Genomic DNA, 20876 nt, shown 5'->3' with positions numbered 1-20876 from the left:
AGGCTTATAAATGTTCGCTAGAATTCATTGGTCTTATTGAAAATCCGACGTGTCTTATAAGATTTTTTGGTGGGATAGCCATTAAATCCAGCATATCTAGTTAGTGTTCAGCCATGGTCATGCATGTAAGGGTATTTCAGACATTAGAGCAATCATTTATGGGTATTTAGGTAAAAAAAAATTTAACCTTATTTTTAGGAAGTAAATCTTAGCTTGTAAGGGTCAAGTCCTTGATTTTAGCAAGGAGCCTCTAGGAAGTCGATATCCTGGGAGGACGTTAAGTATTAGTTAGCTTATTTAGGGTCAAAGTTGAAAAAAAAAGTGGTTTCCTAACTTGTAGGGTGTGTGAGTTGTTGGTTTTGAATTGATTTTTTTTTTTAGAATAAGATTTCCTTTAAGATAGATTTACATTTTCTTTAGGATAGTCTTCATTAGATAACTCATATGCATTTAGTCAAATTTGAATTACATTTAGGTAAGTAGTAGATTAGAGTTTATTTTGGTTTTTTTGCTTACCTTAATCATATGATAATTAGGGATTTGATTTAATTTAAGATCGATTTTCCTTTGAGGGCCCCACCCCAGCCATGTGTCCTCTACTCTTGATTGTCACTTAGCTAGTGTGGATCTCACATAAGATGCCACATAGCTTAAGGGTCAGTTACTCAGTTATTTTAGTTGCATGTTAATTCCCTTGTAGCTTAAATTTAATCTTAGAATGATATTAGCTTAGATTAGTGTTTGTAATCCTTAGCATTGATTCATGTATTTGTGGTAGTGTATCATGACACCTTAGTTAAGTTTAACTGTTCCAATTAGAATTAATTGCTCTTAATGTTTTTTTAGTGTTGTGCTTGTTGTGCTATTTATGTGGGGTAAGTTAATCATGTATTAGGTAGTTTATTTTTCTGCCATCTTTCGGTTATTTATGTTATTCATGGTTCAATAGGTAAGATGAAGTTGCTGAATTTCTTTGATTAGTTATGTTCTTTTCATAGATACTTAGTCATTTAGATAGAATATAGATATTACTTAGGTAGTTTTCATTTCTTTTGGGTGATTTTTCTTTTTCTTGTTTGGTTAAAGTTCTAACGTGCTTTCTTTAAGTATTTGCAAGGTGTGTGAGCATCCTTCAGGGCAAGTTCAACACTTTGAAAGCTAATTGCAGAATTTTCTTTGAAGAAGATGAAGTTGACATGAGAGCACCGAAGGCTCAAACACATTAGATAGGATTTTTCTTTGTACCTTGAGCATTAATTTGCATTGTGAATGCTTGTATTAATTAAATAGTTTATAAACCTTGCTTTTAATTTATTAATAAAGTGAAGTTCATTAGGATATTGGATCTTGGATATATCTTATTCCCTGTGGATTGACTTGACTCACTATCATTGTGGGAGTCGGTTTTTAGTGTTTGATGTTCGATTCTCACTCGTCCTTATTGAGAATGTCTTTATAAAAATTTCTACTACTAGAGGAACATCAACAGTCTTGGGTTTTACCATGTTCAATATATATATATATATATATATATATATATATATATATATATATATATATATATATATATATATATATATTAAAACCTTGATTGACTCGGTCTGGTACAGACCTACCTGACTCAGTTTAGATCACACCCAGACCGAGTACATTGGCCGACCTGGTTCGCTTTGACTCCCGAACCGAGTCCATTAACCATACTTGCTCTGACTCGGTTTGGGGCACATCCAGACCGAGTCGGTCATGGTTAAGATCGACCTGACTTGGTCCGGTTTATTTTCAAGACCGACTCAGTCTCGAATTGCACTTAAAAAGCGCAAAAGAGGGACCTGAGACCCTTCTCTCTCTGTCTCTGACTGCTTGCCACCAACGGTCACTGTCGGTGGCTGAGGCAAGGGCGCCTCCCCTGCCTCCCTCCTCTCTCACCTCATGATGTTGTTGACAATGGTGGTTGCTGACGGCGGGGGCAGACGGAGGTGACTCCCTCTACTCCCTTGCAGGAAGGCGATAGGGTCAGGGATGACCCCATTGTCCCTCGCCCCTTTTTTTTTGTTTTTTGGCCATCAGCCACCGACAACTGCCTCCCCATATATATATATATATATATATATATATATATATATATATATATATATATTCTGCGTTGGCAACCCCCGTGGTTGCTGATTTTATTTGTTGTTTTTTTATCGCCATTGGCAGTGGCTGGTGGTGGTTGAGGCAGGGTCACCCCCTTACTACCTCCCTCTCTTTTTATAATGAGCAAGCCATCGACAACTATAGTTGCCAGTGGTGGGGACAGAGGGAACGACCTCCCTCTGCTCCTCCTTTACTAGGGTGACAGGGATAGGGGCGACTCCCTGTCCTCCACCCCCCTCTCTTTCTTGACGGCCTACCACTGTGGTTGCCATTTTTTTAGGACATCTGGTGCCGACAACCTACATGGTTGCCGGTGACTGTCTCTAAAGAAAAAGAAAAAAAAGAAAAAAAAGGGGGAGATTTTTACCTCTCACTGAACAACGCTCCTTCGGTGCCTCCCATGCTCCCTCTCTTCCTCCTCCTTCCCTTCTCTCTTTCACTAAATCTCTCTCTCTCTCTCTCTCTCTCCCATTGTAAATGATTGAGAGAGAGAGGGGACCATGGCTTTTATAAGCCATGGGAGACAAACATTTCCTCCTTCATAACCCCCCTCTAATTAAGAGGAGTTCCTCCCTCTCCCACCACTACTCATACATGGGAGAGAGTGGGGTTTCCCTCTTTAATTTTGAGAGGTGGGCGGCTCTTCCTCTTCCCACTTAGCATTTAACGTGGGGAGATGAGAAGGTCTCTCCTTACTAGACCCAGCTTAACTAGGTGGGTTCGAGCCCACCTGGTTTAATGATATTACAATTCTACCTTCCTTAAAAGAAGATTCGTCACAAATCTTACCTGAAAATAGATGAGGAAATTGTGTACTAATGTTTGCCTCACACTCCCACGTAACTTCATTCTTGTAATGATGCTTCCATCTTACCCAGACTATAAGAATAACTTTCTTTCTTAATTTATATTCTTTAAACTCTAGAATCTCTATTGGTTCTTCACTAATACTTAAGTCTTCTTGAATATCCAACACTAATTTGACTGTATCTAGTATGTGTGAAGAATCTGGCATATAATTTCTTAACATAGGCACATGAAATACATTGTGCATCATTGACAAAAATGGGGGTAATGCCAACCGATAGGCTTTAGAACCTATCTTTTTCAAGATTTCAAAGGGTCCAATATATCTTGGACTTGATTTTTCTTTCTTTCCAAACCTCATTACTCCTTTAAAATGTGATATCTTCAAGAAAACATGATCACCTTGCTCAAACTCTAACTCGCATCGCCTCTTGTCTACATAACTTTTCTGGTGATTGTGAGTTGTTAGGTATTTTTTACGAATGAATTTGATCTGATCTATTTGTCGAACAAATTATAGTTCTAATGTCTTCCTCTCACCTACCTAATCCCAGTATAGAGTCATTCTACAATATCTTTCATATAAAGCTTCATAGGGATTTATACCAATACTAGTTTGAAAAGTGTTATTACATAAGAATTCCATTAATGGCAGAATCTTGTGCCAAGTGTCATGATACTCTAATACACAAACTAGCATCATATCCTGCAAAGTTTGGATGGTCCTTTCTGACTATTTATTTATAGGAGGATGAAAAACTATTCTCATTTTTAATTGTGTCCTCATTGCTTCTTGAAAGGTTTGCCAAAACTTGGAGGTGAATTTCAAATCTCTATGAGAAACAATAGAGTATGGCACTCCATGCAATCTTACTATCTCTCTAATAAAGAGACGAGTCAATTGTTCAAAAGAACATGTTGTCTTGCACGTAAAAAAATATGCAGACTTCGTCAACATGTCGTCGATCACTCAGATCGCATTCAATCCCTCCATGGTCTAAGGAAAGCCTGTGACAAAATTCATTATGATGTCTATCCACTTCCATACGGGGATGGGTAGCGGTTGCAAAAGTCCACCAGATCTCTCATGTTCGATCTTTACTTGTTAACATACAAGACATCTGCTCACAAACTCAACAACATCCTTCCCATTCCATTCCACAAAAAAATTATCCCTTAAATCCATGTACATCTTCGTATTGCCAGGGTGAATGGAATACCTGAAATGATGAGCCTAATCTAGAAGTTGTTTCCTAAGTTTCTTATCCTTAGGAATACATACTCGATTTCAAAACCTCAAAATTCGTTAGTTGTTCACTCTAAAATTTGGAACTTCACCTTTAGATACTACTAATTTAATTTCTTCCAATTCTTTATTTAAGAGTTGTTTCTCCTTGATCTTGTCCCAAATTTCAAACCCTAAAGTCGTATGTACAAACATCAAACGACATGCTAGACATTGCACTTCTATTTTTTGCTCCACAACGCTGACAAGCAGGTTCAATACGGATAGTTGTTTATGTTTTTCGACTAAGTGCATTAGTCACCATGTTGGCTTTCTTCAGATGATACTTTAACTCAAAATCATAATCCTTGAGTAGCTCAAGCCATCGCCTCTGCCTCATATTCAATTCATTTTAGGAGAACAAATATTTCAAACTTTGGTGGTCAGTATAAACCTCAAATTATTCTATGTATAAGTAGTGTCACCAAATTTTAAGTGCAAACACTATTGCCGCTAACTCTAGGTCGTGAGTTAGGTAATTCATCTCGTGCACTTTTAATTATCGAGATACATATGTGATAACCCCATCATGCTGCATTAGAACACAACCCAATCCTTTATGCGATGTGTCACTATAAATGGTAAAACCGCCTGTGCCAGAAGGTAGAACTAACACTGGTGCAGTGGATAATCACTTCTTTATTTCTTAAAAACTCTGTTCACACTTCTCATTCCACTCAAATTTTGCATCCTTCTTTGTAAGTTTGGTCAGTGGGGCTGCCAATATAAAAAATTCCTCAACAAAATGCCTGTAATATCCTGCTAAACCCAAGAAACTCTGAATTTCAGTGGCATTATTGGGTCTAGATCAGTCGATCACTGCTTTAACTTTTTCAGGGTCAACCATCACACCCTTTTTATTGAAGATATGTCCAAAAAATGAGACTTGATCTTGCTAGAACACACATTTAGAGAGCTTAGCATATAACATATGTTCCCTAAGTGTTTACAAAACTAATCTCAAGTGTTATGTATGTTGCTCCTTATTGGCTGAATAAATGATAATATCATGTACGAACACCACCACAAACTTGTCCAAAAATAGTATGAACACCTAATTTATTAAATTCATGAATGCAACTGGGGTATTCGTCAGATCGAAGGGCATGACCAAAAATTCATAATGTTCATATCTTGAGTGAAAATTTGTTTTGGCCATGTCCTCCTGAATCTTTAACTGGTGATACCCCGAGCGTAGATCCAACTTATAAAAATAGTGGGTACTTGTTATTTACTGTCACTATATTTAATTTTTTGTAGCCGATGCACATTCGTAGTGACCCATCCTTTTTTTCACAAATAAAATCGGTGCACCCCAAGGTGACACTAATGGTCAGATAAATCCAACATTCAACAACTCCTACGACTGATCCTTGAGTTCCTTAAGTTCTGCAGGTCCCATCATGTAAGGTGCAATAGATTTTGGTGTTGTGTCAGAACTTAAGTCGATTTGGAACTCGACTTTCCTTTTTGGTGAACGTCCTGATAGTTCTTCAGGAAAAACATCTATGAATTCTCGTACAATATCTACCTCTGCAATCGTAATGATATCACTAACTTCTATCTTCATATAAGCTAAATACCCAAGACAACCCTTTTGTAGGTAACCGTTGACTTGAAAATATGAAATAATTGCTGGTTTTGCTAGTTTTCTAACACCCTAAAAAGTGAATATCGTGGCTTCAGGGTGTTGAAAACTGATACTTTTTCTCTGACAATTGATAGCTGCATGATGGTTAGATAATCAATTCATGCCTAAGATAACATTCACTTCTTTAAATTCCAATATTAATAGGTTTACCGCCAATAGACGTTCTTTAATTTGCATAATGCATTCTTTGGTAACCTTTTCCATATAAATGTTTTTTCTCACTGGTGTTTCTACTTGATCATTTATGTTTAGATGTGTAGGTGAAACAGTTAATAGTGCAGAAAAAGTAGTAGTAGTAGTAAAGCTATGTATTACTCCCAAGTCAAAAAGAATATGAGCACAAACACCAAAAAAAAAGGAGTGTACCTTCTACAACGTTTGAACTAGCCAAAGCTTCTTGCAGAGTTGCCACGTACACTCGACCTAGAGAAGCTGGTTTGTCTTTAGGTCTTGTTCCATCTCCTCGCATTGGCTAGGGATACTTCCTAGTGATGTGTCCTGTTTGTCTGCAATTATAGCACTTAATGTTTTTCCTCATCACAATGACCTTTATGCTTGAGGCTGCATGTTCTACAATTGTCATTGTTTTTAGAACCTGGCTCTTGGTGCCGGGGCTTCTTTGCTTTCTTCTATTCAAGCTTCTTTCCCTACTGCTTATTGTTGCTTTCTCTATTGTTTTCTTCTTGCGACTTCATAAATTTATTGTTGTTTTTCTTCTTATTGAAGAAACCTCGAGATAACAAACTAGACTGTCTCTGTTGTATTTGCTTCGGCTTCTCCTCTGTCTTTGACTTTGATGTTCGAGCATCACAAAACTCATAACGAGATGTCATCTTCATCAGTCTGACAAACTTTCGAATTTAAAGTGGTGCCACCATCCTCAAAATCTCTGGCTTTAGCCCACGCTCATAAAATTTGCATTTCTGCTTCTTAGTAGAGACTAAAGCCTTTGTGAATCTAGACAATGAGTTAAACTTGATGGTGTAGGTTGCCACAGAGGTTTCATATGAGTGCGAGCATCGGGGACATTCATAACAAATATTTGTGAATATCAACAAAAAATTATTAACCTTCTCGAGAGTATTTTACTTAAAAGAGGTTTGCAAGTTATATTGGTGAAGGTCGTACTATATTTGAAGAGGTCTCATCAAAGTGCAAACATAAGAGATATTCACACAAGGTATTTGTAAATGTCAGCAGACATTTGTAGACTTCCTCAAGGAGTATTTACTTAAAGAAGGTTCACAAGTTATATTCTTAAAGATCATATTTTACTTACGAATGTCATATTGTATTTACAAATTTTTGCAAAATCTTCTTTTTATTGAAAGGTTGTGAACTTTCTACAACGTACCTATATATTGTGCTAACCACAATAAGTTTGCATATACAAAGGTAAAAATGTCTTAAAAAGTGAGGCATAAGTGAGTTTAGATATCCAAGAAAGTTTATCAAATTGCTAGGTATTTTGAGAAGCATGTCATTTTGCAAAGACACTACGATTATTTTTTTTTTTTAAATCTCAAAACAAAAAACTAACGTTTAAGTAATATAAGTGAAGAAAAAAATGTACATTTTAGTAATATAAGTAAGCAAATATTGATAAAAAAAACATATAAATATTTACAAAATATAAATTTCGTGAGAATTTGTGGTTACGAATGCAATTCACCCAATAGAATCCGTTTAATATCACGATATTTGTTAATACGATCTCACCTACCCACTGCCCATTAAACCATTTGCGATGACAGCACACGTGAACCCACAACCCACCTCACATTTTCCAATCCAAGCCGAAAACCTAAAGTCAAACATGCCACCATCACCGAGGAAGTCCTTTTTTGTCAACAAAATTTGTCATCCGTATAAGTTTGTAATTTTCCACCCCCAAACCCTAGTTCACGCGGCCTATATAAATAACCTTTCCTCAAAAACCCGTAAAACCATTCGAACCCCCACAAAACCCTAACCGTTAACCGGTCCGATCCCGCTTTCCTCTTCTTCATTTACCGGTACGCATCTCTCTCTCTCTCTCTCTCTCTCTCTCTCTCTCTCTCTCAAGTTTTCTTGTTTTGTGGGTATTGATAAAAGCACAATGTCGAAGGCTTGACGGTGTAGTGAGATGCCCTTTGAGCTCAAAATCTGTGCGAAATCGAACTAGTTTTTCCTTTTCATCCTTCCAAAATCCCCTCTGATCTCTATTCTCCGTTTGATTTTAGAGGGTTTGTATTGGATGATACAGAAATATTCATTCTTCGCGCTCGCGCGCGCGTCTTTATTTTTATAATTTTCTGCGAATAAAATCGCCTGGTTCTAATTTTTAGAAGTGTCATTTCTTTTTTGTTCTGTGAATTTTAATTCGAGTTTCAGGAAAATTGAAAATAAATCTATTTTTTTTCGGGGGGGGGGGTACAAAATCATTGCATAGGAAGCTGATTTATATCATTATATGCCACTGCCTACGACAGAGGAGTTGGCAGTTCGTGTTTGCTGTGTGGGGGTATATTGTTTCTTGTGGATGCCGTCGCCTCTTCCCTGGCGTTCATAATCTCTTCCGGAGCGACGGTCGTCTCATTTTCTGTTAATGGCTAAATGATGAGTCTTTAGAAATGGCTATGAAGTTCTGAACTAATTGGAACTGACCTCTATGTCCTTCACTGTATTTCGAAATGACCCTTGTATCCCTGGTGACAGCGCGAGGTTCATCTGCCTGGGCTGACCACCAAGGGCGTGTTTGGATTCGGGGAGTTTAGTGGAGTTGGAATCTAACTGCGCGAATTCCTTTAACCTTTTTTCTTGCCACGAGGAGGAAATTTTTGGACTCCGATTCCACGGGTTCCTGGAATCCAACGTCCAAACCACAGCTTAAATGGAATCCCATGGATTTTCAGGTCAGGCTACGATTTTTGTCTGATCCGATATTGTTATGGGTGCGTTTGTTTGCTTGAGGAAAAAGAAAACTTTTTCATGGAAAATGGGCCCGCTGTTTTCCTTCCTTTGCCAACCAGACTCGGAAACTTTTTTCTGCACAGCTTTGCCCCACCACCCCTTTCAATGCCCTGCCTTTTCTCGCTCATTCCTCTTTAGCATTTTGGCCCCATTTGGAAGAGGTAAGATTTTTCTTAGAATTTGAGTATGAAATGCATTGGATGTACGGATATAGAAAAACTTCATCACCGTCTTCCCACCTTCTTAGGTCGAAAAGACTTTCATAGGCACAGCTGGTGAATCTACGAAAATTTCCCACTCTTCCCCCACTTCCCACTAGTACTTTATGTTTGGAAGTGGTAAAAATTTTCAAGGAAAATTTGGATCTTCCTATTATATGATGGGAGAAAATTTTCTCCACCTATTTAGATGTAGAATATTTTCATGTGTAAGTCATACAAAAGAATGTAGATTTTTGTATGAACATTTTACTTGTTTGGAAGGAACAAAGAAGGTTCTGCTTTTCGTATTTTGCATAGAATTTTCTTGCCTTTTTCCCACTTTCAAACGGACTTACCGAGTAATCTCTTGTTTAGAAGTCCTCTTTTATGATATTTACAGCAAGGAAAATATCTACATATTTGATTTGTATTAGGAAAAGGAAAATGCTCCCATAAAACTGGGTGAAGTTTTTGTAACAAAAGCTGTTTTGTTCTCGAGCAAAGTTGGGGATGGGTTGTTTTGCACCATCTCTTTTCTCATCCTCTGCTCCTTTTGTTTGAGTTGGGCTTTCAGGTAAACAATGGCTTTTGGAGGCCGTCTCCGAGAGCTCATGAAGAAGTACGGTAAGGTAGCGATAGGCGTCCATCTCTCGGTCTCAGCAGCCTCCATTACAGGCCTCTACGTTGCCATCAAGAACAATGTCGACGTTGAGTCCATGTTCGAAAGGGCTGGGTTCCCTGGCATCGGCCGTCGGGATTCTGATCACCAGGACGACAAGGAAAGAGTCTACAGCGATGAGTTTATCATCGAGGAGCAACCCGTCTCCGACCCAAATAAGGAGAAGAATCGAACAGCTGAATTGGCTGCATCGACTGGCGGTGCACTCGCCCTGGCCGTCCTCTTGAACAAGGCCCTGTTCCCAGTTCGAGTGCCGATCACCATCGCTCTCACTCCTCCAATTTCAAGATTTCTAGCTAGGAGGAACTTCCTTAAGAACCATGTATGAGTAAGTCATGCATGCTACCTATGAGAGAAAAACCTTCATTATTGTGTAGATAATCTCTTTCTTCATAGTTCCAAATGAATTAGTTGAAAGTATATGCAAAATTTGAATTCTTTAGGACTTTCTTGGGTACATTAGTCTTTGTTGTCTTTGATTTATAAGATGACTATGGCTTTCAATCTATTTCTGCATTTTGAGGCAACGCTTGGATGTCATGTAACTTCACCCAATTCAATGTACCTGTTTATCACATTTACTTAAATAAATTGTGACACTCGAAACACTCTCATGTCTATCTAGAAAAGTGGGATAAGTTGAAACGTATCATTGTGGTGGCCATCAATCATTTTCATGCTGTAGTGTGATCGTTTGCTGACTTCTCTTAATCCTTTCTTTGAACTGAAGAAGAATGGAAATCCCATCTCAAGTAGGACTGCAAACTCTATCTCAAACCAAATAACTGCAAAACGCTCATTTAGATGAAAGGTTGAATTTAGGAATTCAGCCTTATCAATGTAGTGAAGTTGCTGGAGATGCAGATAATCATTGGAGCCAACCCTTGTCTGAGGTTAATCAACTGCATAATTATTTGCTGGAAATGCTTGGTTCATTTGCCAGCGCTAATTGAGCTGCACGAAATGTATTCATTCCCTGGGTAGTATGTTATATCAATTTGAATATTGGTATCTGATCCAAATTTTGGTTTCATGAAATCCAGCTATTATCTCTGAGATAGTTGATGGTTCACATCTAATCATGTGGCTATTTTCACTTTTATGACCTGCTTTAGGACCCCAGTTGAATGCCCAATTCCCTCTCCATGTCTGGGGCCAGACAGCCTGAGAACTCAAATGTAGGTCTGCAATTTAAGTTTCGCTCGATTGAGTTTCTCTTGCCCTCCCTTTTCGTTTTGTCTGTCCATCCGATCTGAAAATATGTTTCATGAGACCTCAAACTTTTCATTCTTGCACCCTTTGATTATGATGCTGTACAGCATGAAACTGTTAATGGAGTCAAGGACATGGTGCTTTAGCTTTTGAGGGTAGTCGTCTGGAGCTTCTGATGATTTTACTCATCCATGCATTATAGTTCTGATGAAGTTGTGCTTCCAACTTTCCTCTCAAACTCAGCTCTGTTTCTGGTGAAAAAATACATGCCTATGCTTTTGATATTCAGCCGGCCTGAAATAGGATTATGGTATGCCTGAGCTTCTCTGGTGTTATCTGAGAGCTTGATTCATGAAATTCTGATTGCAGACAGGTCCAATCACCCATCTTGGCTGAAGAACCGTACAATCATGTTAGTAAATTCCAATTTTCCTATTAGCCCTTGGGCTTCTGCTAACAGTGAGAGGTATAGTCTGTAACTAGATCACTTTCTGCAACTCCAAAACCTGTTTGTAATTTCCAAATTCAACTTTTTGATGCTGTTCATATTTTTCTGGCTCTAGGTGTGATATTGATTCTGGCGTTGATTAGTTGGTTGGGTCTGTTCGCAAATACCAATAGACCAGAATGGAGCTGAACAAGGGCTTTAAAATAAAGATTTATATAATACTTTTAAACTTTTTGACAAAGGTGTAATAACATTTTCAATAAGAAAATATTGTTATATATTAAACTAGAAGAAAATGTTTTTGCAATCAATAATAATTGGAAAAACGTGTGCCCTCACGTCCTATTTCCCAAAAAAATTGCAAACTGTGTGTGTCATACTCATTATCATGTCTGTCTTAATCTGCAACCTAGAGGAGCAAAAAATGCAAACGTTGGATAACCAAGGTCTACCGGCAGTCTCAATTCTCAGCTTGTTTTGTGAGTGAGCAAAGGTTGGATAATCTACAACCAAACAAGTTTTTCTAAATAGGCACACCCATCATAGATCCTTCTGTAAGGCTTCAGCCCCAAGCATGGGTCTATGCGCCAACGAGTTAAAGGTTGCTCCAAGTTCTCAGGGGCTCATAGGGCAGACTTGGTCCAACCAACCACGGACTTGACTCGCAACGTTTCCACCTACAGCAACGCATTTCGACAAACACTTGTCCGCTCCTAACATGGCTTCTACTGGCAATACCCTAAAAGCACCTTTTCATAAACAGACCTTTCATTGATATTCTTGGTAGCCCCCTTTCACCGACTGCACATTGGTTGGTAAAACCCTTGAGGTCCTCTCCTCCCTATCCACCAGGGAGTATACTCAGTTTTGACCTTGTGGCAAGGACGCTACACGTGGGTTTTGAACTTGTGATGCCCCCATCAGCTTGGTTTGCTAGCAAATAGTTGCAAGTGCGATCTAGCCAATCAGGTGTTCTAGTGGTGCGATCTAGCAAAGGACCCCGAAAGCAAACTAACATGTTAGCTTTAAGATTTTACTCGCAAAAAAGGGTATAATGAAAGGTAAATATAACAAAAAAAAAATTGTAAATCAAACGCAAAGACAGCATCGCCCTCGGCTTAAAGAATTTAAGACATAAAAAGACTCCAGAATTGGGAAGGGGCCGTGGAGGTGGGTAAATATAACAAGAAAAAAAAAGTAAATCAAACTACAAGACACCATCGCCCTCGGCCTAAATAATTTAAGAATTGGGAGGGGGTCGACCAGATGGTATCCCATGTGGTAAGCGCGATCCTGTGGCAAGCTGAAGGCCCAGGTTCGAATCCCTCTACCACATGGGGCTTAAGAGATATCTGGTAGCGATCAGACTAACCTCAGCTGGACTTTCGAAAGAAAAAAAAAAGAAATAATTAAAAACTTGGAAGGATTTAATTCATTAAGGGTTTGGAGGGTCGGCCGAGCGAGCCAACCCTTTAAAGGAGTCCAGAAATTATGTCGGCCATATGTCTTGATAGCCATACGGCACTCACCGACGAGGGCGAGCGTGGCATATTTAGCCAACCGACCCTTTTAAGCTTAACCAGTCGCCCTTACCCTCGTATTTATAATCGAAACCCAATCCTCACCTCCCTGTTGCTCCTCGATATGGGACTATCTTTTTCTCTCTTTTTACAAAAGCATTCACGTGCCGTGTTTTGAGCGTGTCCTTCACTGGAAGCGGGTCCGTTTTAGCTAATTTTGTACTGGATCAGTGTGATGGTCAGCTGTAAGCCTGGCCATGGGTGCAAATGGGTCGGAGTTCCAACTCAGGTTTGAACTAGATCAGAGTCAGATTTTCAGATCCAGATAGTACACATCCAAATATGGGTCAGATCAGAAACATATGTGGTCATGCTTATTTGGATTCAGGTCATAACCTAATATGGTGAGATCTGGGTTAGCATCGGATCTAACCCAATACGTTTTATCTTTTTTCACTTGAAAATCGACAGATTTTGCCTGTTTTAGCCGGATCTGGAAACTTATTGTGAGATCAAATCAAATCTGTATCCAGGACAGACCCGCTCTTCAAAAAATGGATTTAGTAATGGCTCAAGCTTGACCTGACCCATATCCAATCCGTTTGCAACCCTGGGCCAGGTATCGCATACTAATCAGCCTAACGCATGAGTGGATCGTAGATCCTACTAGGTTCTTGTCTGGTACCAACTCGACCGAACCAAAATATGTGTATGGGCATAAAAACTGCTGACCCAAGTACAGCTTATCTCAAGCCCGAACTCAACTGCTTGATATTGGGCAGATTCATGTGTACCTTGATGGAATGGATACCCGAACCGTTGACAGTTGTGGAATTCCTACCGAGTGCTTGTGTGCGAACAACAAGCATATCAGGTGGACCAGGCATGTAGCCGTTTTCTCTAAGTTGGGGCATTTGGATCTGATCCTTTGGCAGCCTTGGTTTGGAAAGTTATCACTTGGGGATTCAAAGCAGTCTAGAATGGTATTTTAGTCCTTGCATAGGTAATATTCAAGTAAGGATGAAAATTGATTGGATCAGTTGGACTTCTGATCCGAAACCGAGGCCAGGTTTTCGGATATAGATCTTAGAACAAGATCTGAATCTATATTCAGATTTGAATCATGTGTATTAATTGGACATTTCCTTGAGAGAGAGAGAGAGAGAGAGGTTGAAAAAAAAAGGCCAGAATTCGGTCAATCTTTTGCTAGAGTGAGTGAGTCCGTATTTTTGCTGGAAAAGTGGCCAAAATTTGGCTTACATGTTGCTACAATGAACAGGGAAAAACCCACCAATGCTGGATTTGGGTGCCTTGATCTGTTAGATAGCGGGCCAACACCTGGTCCATTTGATAATAATGGGCCAGACTTGGGTCGGTCCATGGGTTAACCCAGTCAACCCCCATGAGGGCTCCTCTCATTTGGTAAGGATGACTCTTGAACATCACCAAGTTAAAAGGACATCACGAGTTCGAAACCCATGGGTTCATGTCCCTTGCTGCGAGTCCCAAGCTGGGTTTTTTACACCAACGAGCTTGCCAGTGTTTCCATTGGTTATCTAGGGGGGGGGGGGGGAAAGTTATGGATTTTTCTTGTCTCTTTAGGGGGGTTTGACTGCACGGACATGATTGTATAGAACAGTTCGGGCTGAACACTACTGGCTGGGCACAGAGGTGTCCTAAACAAGTGGGATGTTTGTCCTATGTGTTCCACTTTAATTTTTTTACTATTTTTGTTCCAAGCGTTCTAAATACTACTGCTCCAAAGAGAGGGGTGAAATATTGCGGGTGTCCTTCTGGGTGCATGGGACTCCGTGTTTCAGGTGTCCCACACATCCACGGTTTGCATGGGGCGCGGACAGTGACCTGCTGACGCTGCTGTCCGCACAATAAAACACCTCCTAAAGGTTCAACGGTTTCACAACAATCCCCACTCTAGTGACCAGTGGCTTAAGTAGCAGACATGGAAGGTAAGGTGGTTTAAAGAAGACCACCTAGTTTTGTGATTTCATTCAATCACGAGATTTCAAACATGGTCAGACCTGCATGACCGATTAATCTAGAGCTCCAATGACCTGGATCATGGACAGCCTCTGAGATCCAACCTTGTTAAGAACCGAGCTGAAACCTGGACCGTTCAATGGGCCAGGCTGTCGCCAGGCTAGATGACCTTCAAAACCTGATGGTCTGAATCTAAATGGGTCTGGGTTGGTTGGTCTGGCCTGTTGCCCAATCCTAATCTCGACTTGATATTGTCCAAATCCAGATATTTGAACCGATTGGGTTTGGCTCCAATATCCACCTGATGAGTAAGTTGGATTCGGTAAAATCTATTTAACAAATTTTTATCCAGAAAAAACAGCCTAATCCTGTTTATGGTTTATAGATATTTAGTTTGTGATGAGCCTTTATCAATAGACGTTAAATCTTAGCATTATACAAAGAAAATGAGATCCCATCTCTAACGATTTTAAAATGCTAACTATCCAACCGTTGTAAAAATGTAACGGTAAAATATAGGCAAACTCGACAAGAAAATCATTGTTAATAGAAAGAATAGTCCAGAGATTTACAAACCAACTTGTTATATCATCACAAATTATTCACTCATTTTAGGATTAAAAGAAGGATCATTAATCAAAAGAATACAAGCTATCAGTCGACAGCTTCCATCTCACGACTGTGATTATCAAAATTACAGGGTAACATTGCTTATAGTATTAAAAAATGGGACAAGTAAAATTATATTTATGCAACAATTTAGTATCCACATTTACATAAACCTAAGCTAACCAAGCTTGCTATCTATAAATTCCTTGATAACCAGAACTTGGCAATCCCTTGAGAACATCACGAAGAGCATAGTAATGGTTATCACATTTATGATCGGAAATCAAGTTGCTTGAGAGGACTATATTTCTGAAATGTACACCAGGCTGACCCTCCCATAGAGTATAACAGTCTATAGCTTTGCTGCCAACAGAAGCAGGTGCCGCATTCCTCCTCAAGTGATAAAGTCTACCAGGAACAAACAGTTCAACAGGAGGGGCTCTCTCCTTCTCCAGAACAGGTGACGATGCACCAGGAAGTCGTGTAACAGGAAGCTCCTTAATCATGATGGGTTTCTTCTTAGAAGTATCTGTTTTTGGAAGAACAAACAGATGTTAGTGCAATGTAAGATAGCTCAGCTGCCCAAAAATCACAACAGAAGTACAACTGGCCACCACGAGAACAAGATAGCAATGGGAATCTAATGATCATCAATTTTCTGCAACAAACAACAAAATACAAGGGGGAATTTCTGATAATGAATAATTCAATATATTTTCCAAAATCAACTATATCATTCAATATCATAAATAAGTCAGTAATATATTCATCACCATGAAATGAATAAGTAACAAACTGAGAGGCATAGAGGACATGCAGAAAAAGATATTCAAGCAGAACCAGAATGCATCTGACAAAACTAATTATATAGGGATGTACGGGTTCGGATGTAACCCGAATCCAAATCTGATTAGTTGGATTCGGTAGGTAAATCCAGAATCAATTAAAAATAGGATTCAGATCCAGTATTAATTTTGCATTGAAATCCGAACCCGAATCTGATTTAAAACCCGAATCCGACTAAGATCCTAATTTCATTAAGTGTAAATATCAGGTCTTAGACTAGTCGGATCCGGATTTGGTTTTATCTTTTTCCATCCGACTCCAAATTGAATCTGAATCCGATTAAGTCGGATTCAGACCCAAATCCAACCCGTTGACATCCCTATAATTATACAAAAGATGAAAATCTAATGGAAGTAATGGTGCTTTAGTTGTTTTCAAGTTTAGGTAATGCCACTAATTGTGTTCAAGCTTACACGGACTATGTTCAATCAAGTCTACAGAGGCATAAGGCAGCCTGAAATTACATGATAAAAAGAGCAATATTATTCAGTTTTCCTCAATGGAAATGAACAGGCTGTACCAGAGGCATCTTTTGTGCTTGTGAAGTTAGCATATTCCGTGCATTTCCGAGCAACATCCTGTATGGAGGACACTACTTGTTTGGCATTTGTTACCAGATCTATCACCCCCTTCCAATCTTCATTCTCAAAGATACTTGTCCTAATAATAATAAAAAAAAAGAATGAGCAAAAAATTAAAGTTAAAGGATTTAAATCACACAAACTATACATTGTCATTAACAAAGTCGAACATGCACATCAAAAAGAGCATCTCCTTGACATGACTTGTCAAAATCCCAGCATAATGCAGGCCACACATTAGTAATAAGACTAATAGTTTATCTCAAAGCATAAAAAACTTAGAAAATATATAAATGAAAAATTATAATATTGCCAAGTCACTATGGGGTTTAATTTTATCACTACCGGAGTACCATACTGTCTTGTAGCCCCATCTTTACATTAAAATCAGTTAGATCCAAAGTGTTTTCCCTTACTAAATAAACCATAATAGATACATCTACAGGGTCTGATTAAGTGTGTGTGTGTGTGTAATGTATGTACGAATCTCATGTATACATATATCTATTATGTATGTTATGTTGGACGCCATTTGAGAGATTCACACTGGTGTGAATGCCAAAAATCCATAAACTATGACAATGCCAGGAAAATACAGTCGAGTGCTGAACAGATACTCTTGTAAAAGCAACTAATCAAACAGGCAATGATAAAAAAAAGAGACAGTATATGCATAATTTAAGAAAACTTGACTAATGAATGCTGAAAATTTGCACAAGATATTCCTGTACCCTCTTAAATGTTTAACGACAACCCCCTTTCACCAACATTTACAATCAGCCAGAATCTACAAGAATCTCCAAATTTCACTCTAAGAAACAATAAGAGAGTTCGAGTATCTGATAAGTCCTACAAACAGTGGGAGAACAATAAGTTTATTTTCTTAAAAAAGAGGGAGGCAGACAGGGAAAATCCAAGAAATGAGGAATAGAGGACCCATCATGTAACAAGTGGATAAGCCAATAACCGCCAAGAGAAGACTCATAGTTAGAAGGAAAACAAGAAAGAAATCTCAAACAACATTTTTAAGAGCCAGATCCTTAGAAGTTAGAACCACTTGCAGGATCGACCCTAAAATCAAGGGGCCCATCATGTGTATGAAAAAAACATGGTCCAAAGCGACTCCTGGCTCAGTCACCAGTGCACAGAGACACTGAGAAAAATCATGGTTGAAAGTTTGGAATCAATTGATTATTTCGGAATGACAATGCATGATATAGATACTACATATATGTGCATGCAGGAGAGCAGCATGCACTATCCAGTTGAATTCTTGAAAATATTGTGAGTACACATTGGCCACACCTTTATCTTTAAATAGATAGACAAGGCTATGTAAATGACTGAAGTTAAGATGGGTGCATGTGAGAAAGAAGGGTTATATTTGCATGTTTAGCTTTTCCTAAGGAAACTAAAGGCCGAAAATAAAGCACAATTATGCAAAACTTACTGTCATGATGGCATATGAGACTCAACTGCCACATTCATTTAGATTAATTGTTTAATCCAATCAGATGACGAAAATTAAAGTAAAGGAGAAATCAAACATGTCCCAGGAGATAAAATGACACTGAAATGAAGTAATTAAAGACATATAGAAGCAAGACTTATATAAATGGTGATGGGACAGTCACTATTTTACACACCAATCAGTCTGAAGGATTTCATTTCGCAACCTCATGAGTGAAGCTGAACTCAACCTTGGAATAATATCATCCTTAACAACAGAAAATTACACATTGTGAGTACCAAAACAGAAATTATGCAATATCTCAAGGCAAGAACTTGCACCAACAAATGAAGAGCAATAATTGCTTAACCATCCTCTTACCTGCAACACAACAGTAGAAACAAATTCAGTGCAGCTTTCAGCAAGTTCTTTTGATACACAAGGTGGGGTTGCAAAACCAACAGAAGAAACAATATCAGGACTAAAACCGAGCTCTTGTTTTGTTCTCTTCCTAAGCATTATTGCCAACAATGCTGCTGCTGCTCCCCCAAGTGAATGACCAACTATCCTCAGCTTAAATCCCTGTATCCAAAGTAGACTTGGCAGAAAATTACTACTCTTAAATAAGATGAACATAAACCAAATAAACTTACTACTCTTAAATAAGATGAACATAAACCAAATAAACCATATGGAAAGGAAGGATGTAGAGTGAGTCACACACAAATCATAATATAAGCATTGGGTTAGTATCATTACATTAGATTTTCTCCACAACTTTAAAAATGGTAACCTAGCAAATTAAAAAAAGCAAGATGATAAATTTGAAAAGTGTGCATACATACATATATAAGTACAAACAATGTGGCGCTCTGAAGTTACCTCATGTTTCTGCAAACATTTTCTAATAGTTTCTAGCTCATGATGAAGAAACCATCGAGCTGCTTCTGATGTCCCAAAATGAGTTGAGTACCCTTCAAATGTGACTTCTTGATCACTAGAAGAAACCATATCGGTTATAAGATCATAGACTGTGTGTGTTCCACGTATTCCAAAAATCACTAGTTTATTACGCAGATCAGTTCCAATATAATATCCAGGTCTCAAGAGGCAAGAGTCTTTAACAAATTTCAAAATATTTTGTTCACAAAGCATACTGTTTCGAGCCACAGCTGCAGCATTTTCTTTATAAGCCCCTTTGGCTAGTTCAACATGATAGATAAGGTCTGAGACCTAATGACAGAGCAAGATCATATTAGTATATGTTATGAAATTCTAGTGATTGTAGCTATGGATATGTAGCATGCAATGAAGACCCTTTATAATATGTTTCAGACTTTCATGAACATATGGCACTACCCAACAACAAGTGATACCTAACGTTATAAATGATGATGACGAAAATATCAGAAAAAATTTATTTCTCTGCATTATGGATTTCTTGATGCCAACAAGGAAAACCTCATGAAGCACCAAAATTGGCATTGCAATTGCAAAGCTACCATGCCTTTAAGTTAGTCGCGAATAGATGTCAAAAAACACAGCTTGAGTTGGTAGAGATGAAGAACAATTACTATAGAGTCAGAGGAGATCTGCACACCCTGGAAATCTTCATCTAAACCTTCAGAAGCTCGCCGGAGATAGATCAGGTAAAGGCCCACAGTAAGGTCGGTTAAGCTCCACTCCTGGATACCCACTTTGCTATGTTGAAGGCTCGTAATAATTTCAGTAAGAGTTCGGCTCCTTGAAGGTGTTTGTTGCATGCCATTATTTCCTACAGTTTTATTAGAAAGTCAGCTTTTAGGACGTTAAAGCTAATCATGAAGTTGTGCCTTTTCTGTTGCTAGGCACCCATAGGATTTAAGCCTAATGGTGCTTTGTTAAGATGCCATATATGCCCATCCAGGGCATGTGCATCTTGGAAAAATCAAAGCACATAAAATAACATATAATACTTTTATCATAAAGAAAGGGGCTCCTAAACTTTTTGAGATATTTAGAGAAAAATAAATATTTGGTGATTGAAAGATGGAAAGGCAGGATATGAATTATTAATAAGAAAAAGCACTAACAGAGTGGAAGGAAAATAGAGCACGATTCAAATATTTCAGTAGACTCAACAGTGGGGTGCTGGTGCATGCTACATTGAAAATTACAGATTTTTTCTGAACTCCTAGTCATGTTTAGGATATCACCATGACAGACTATGCTGGAGTTTGAAATATTCCAACTTCAAGAGTAAATAGGAAATTAACCATGTGACTGCATGTAGTAGGTAATTTACATAATATATAACTGCTTTGTCAAAATTCCAGTTTTATAGAGTGAGGTTACTTGACTTTTCTAGGTGTTATTTTATGTAAGAAAAAATGCATTTTCATTTAAAGTAGAAGACGAACTCTTGAAAAAAATCCAAGGGAGAGCACAGTGAGATGTGTCCATTGGTAACTTATAGATACCATCTTTGAGTTTGTAGAGTAAGAAAATGAGTTCCTCCGAGGA

General features: G+C 38.4%; 2 protein-coding genes and 1 non-coding gene across 3 annotated transcripts in view; 1 reads left to right on the top strand and 2 right to left on the bottom strand.

Moving 5' to 3' along the window:
* Nucleotides 1-7834: 7834 nt before the first annotated feature.
* LOC149844969 (transmembrane protein, putative (DUF1279)) lies at nt 7835-10316 on the top strand. Its single transcript, XM_089997405.1, has 2 exons — nt 7835-7894; nt 9606-10316. Exon 2 carries the CDS (start codon nt 9613-9615, stop codon nt 10036-10038), a length of 426 nt encoding a protein of 141 aa, XP_089853531.1. The 5' UTR covers nt 7835-7894; nt 9606-9612; the 3' UTR covers nt 10039-10316.
* A 2498-nt stretch (nt 10317-12814) lies between these two features.
* On the bottom strand, nt 12815-12942 carry LOC149844968 (U11 spliceosomal RNA). The gene has a single exon (XR_016430667.1). It is a non-coding gene; the product is annotated as a U11 spliceosomal RNA (small nuclear RNA).
* A 2652-nt stretch (nt 12943-15594) lies between these two features.
* The window catches only part of LOC149844967 (alpha/beta-Hydrolases superfamily protein), a 57695-nt gene continuing 52413 nt past the window's right edge, over nt 15595-20876 (bottom strand). Inside the window, exons 3-8 of the mRNA XM_089995405.1 lie at nt 19949-20148; nt 19257-19607; nt 18756-18956; nt 18571-18641; nt 16864-17003; nt 15595-16026 (exon numbers count right to left, since the gene is read on the bottom strand). Coding sequence (XP_089851531.1) covers nt 15689-16026; nt 16864-17003; nt 18571-18641; nt 18756-18956; nt 19257-19607; nt 19949-20148 — 1301 coding nt within the window. The 3' untranslated portion in view covers nt 15595-15688. The remainder of the gene's footprint in view (nt 16027-16863; nt 17004-18570; nt 18642-18755; nt 18957-19256; nt 19608-19948; nt 20149-20876) is intronic.

The sequence above is a fragment of the Nuphar pumila genome, chromosome 2 (assembly GCF_984573655.1).
Source record: "Nuphar pumila chromosome 2, dmNupPumi1.hap1.1, whole genome shotgun sequence".
NCBI classification, from domain to species: Eukaryota; Viridiplantae; Streptophyta; class Magnoliopsida; order Nymphaeales; family Nymphaeaceae; genus Nuphar; species Nuphar pumila.
Note: the sequence above shows the minus strand (reverse complement) of the source record. Positions and strands in the feature narration are given on the sequence as shown.

Coding starts and splice junctions, on each gene's coding strand:
- LOC149844969 (XM_089997405.1), top strand. CDS start 9,613: ATGGCTTTTGGAGGCCGTCTCCGAGAGCTCATGAAGAAGTACGGTAAG.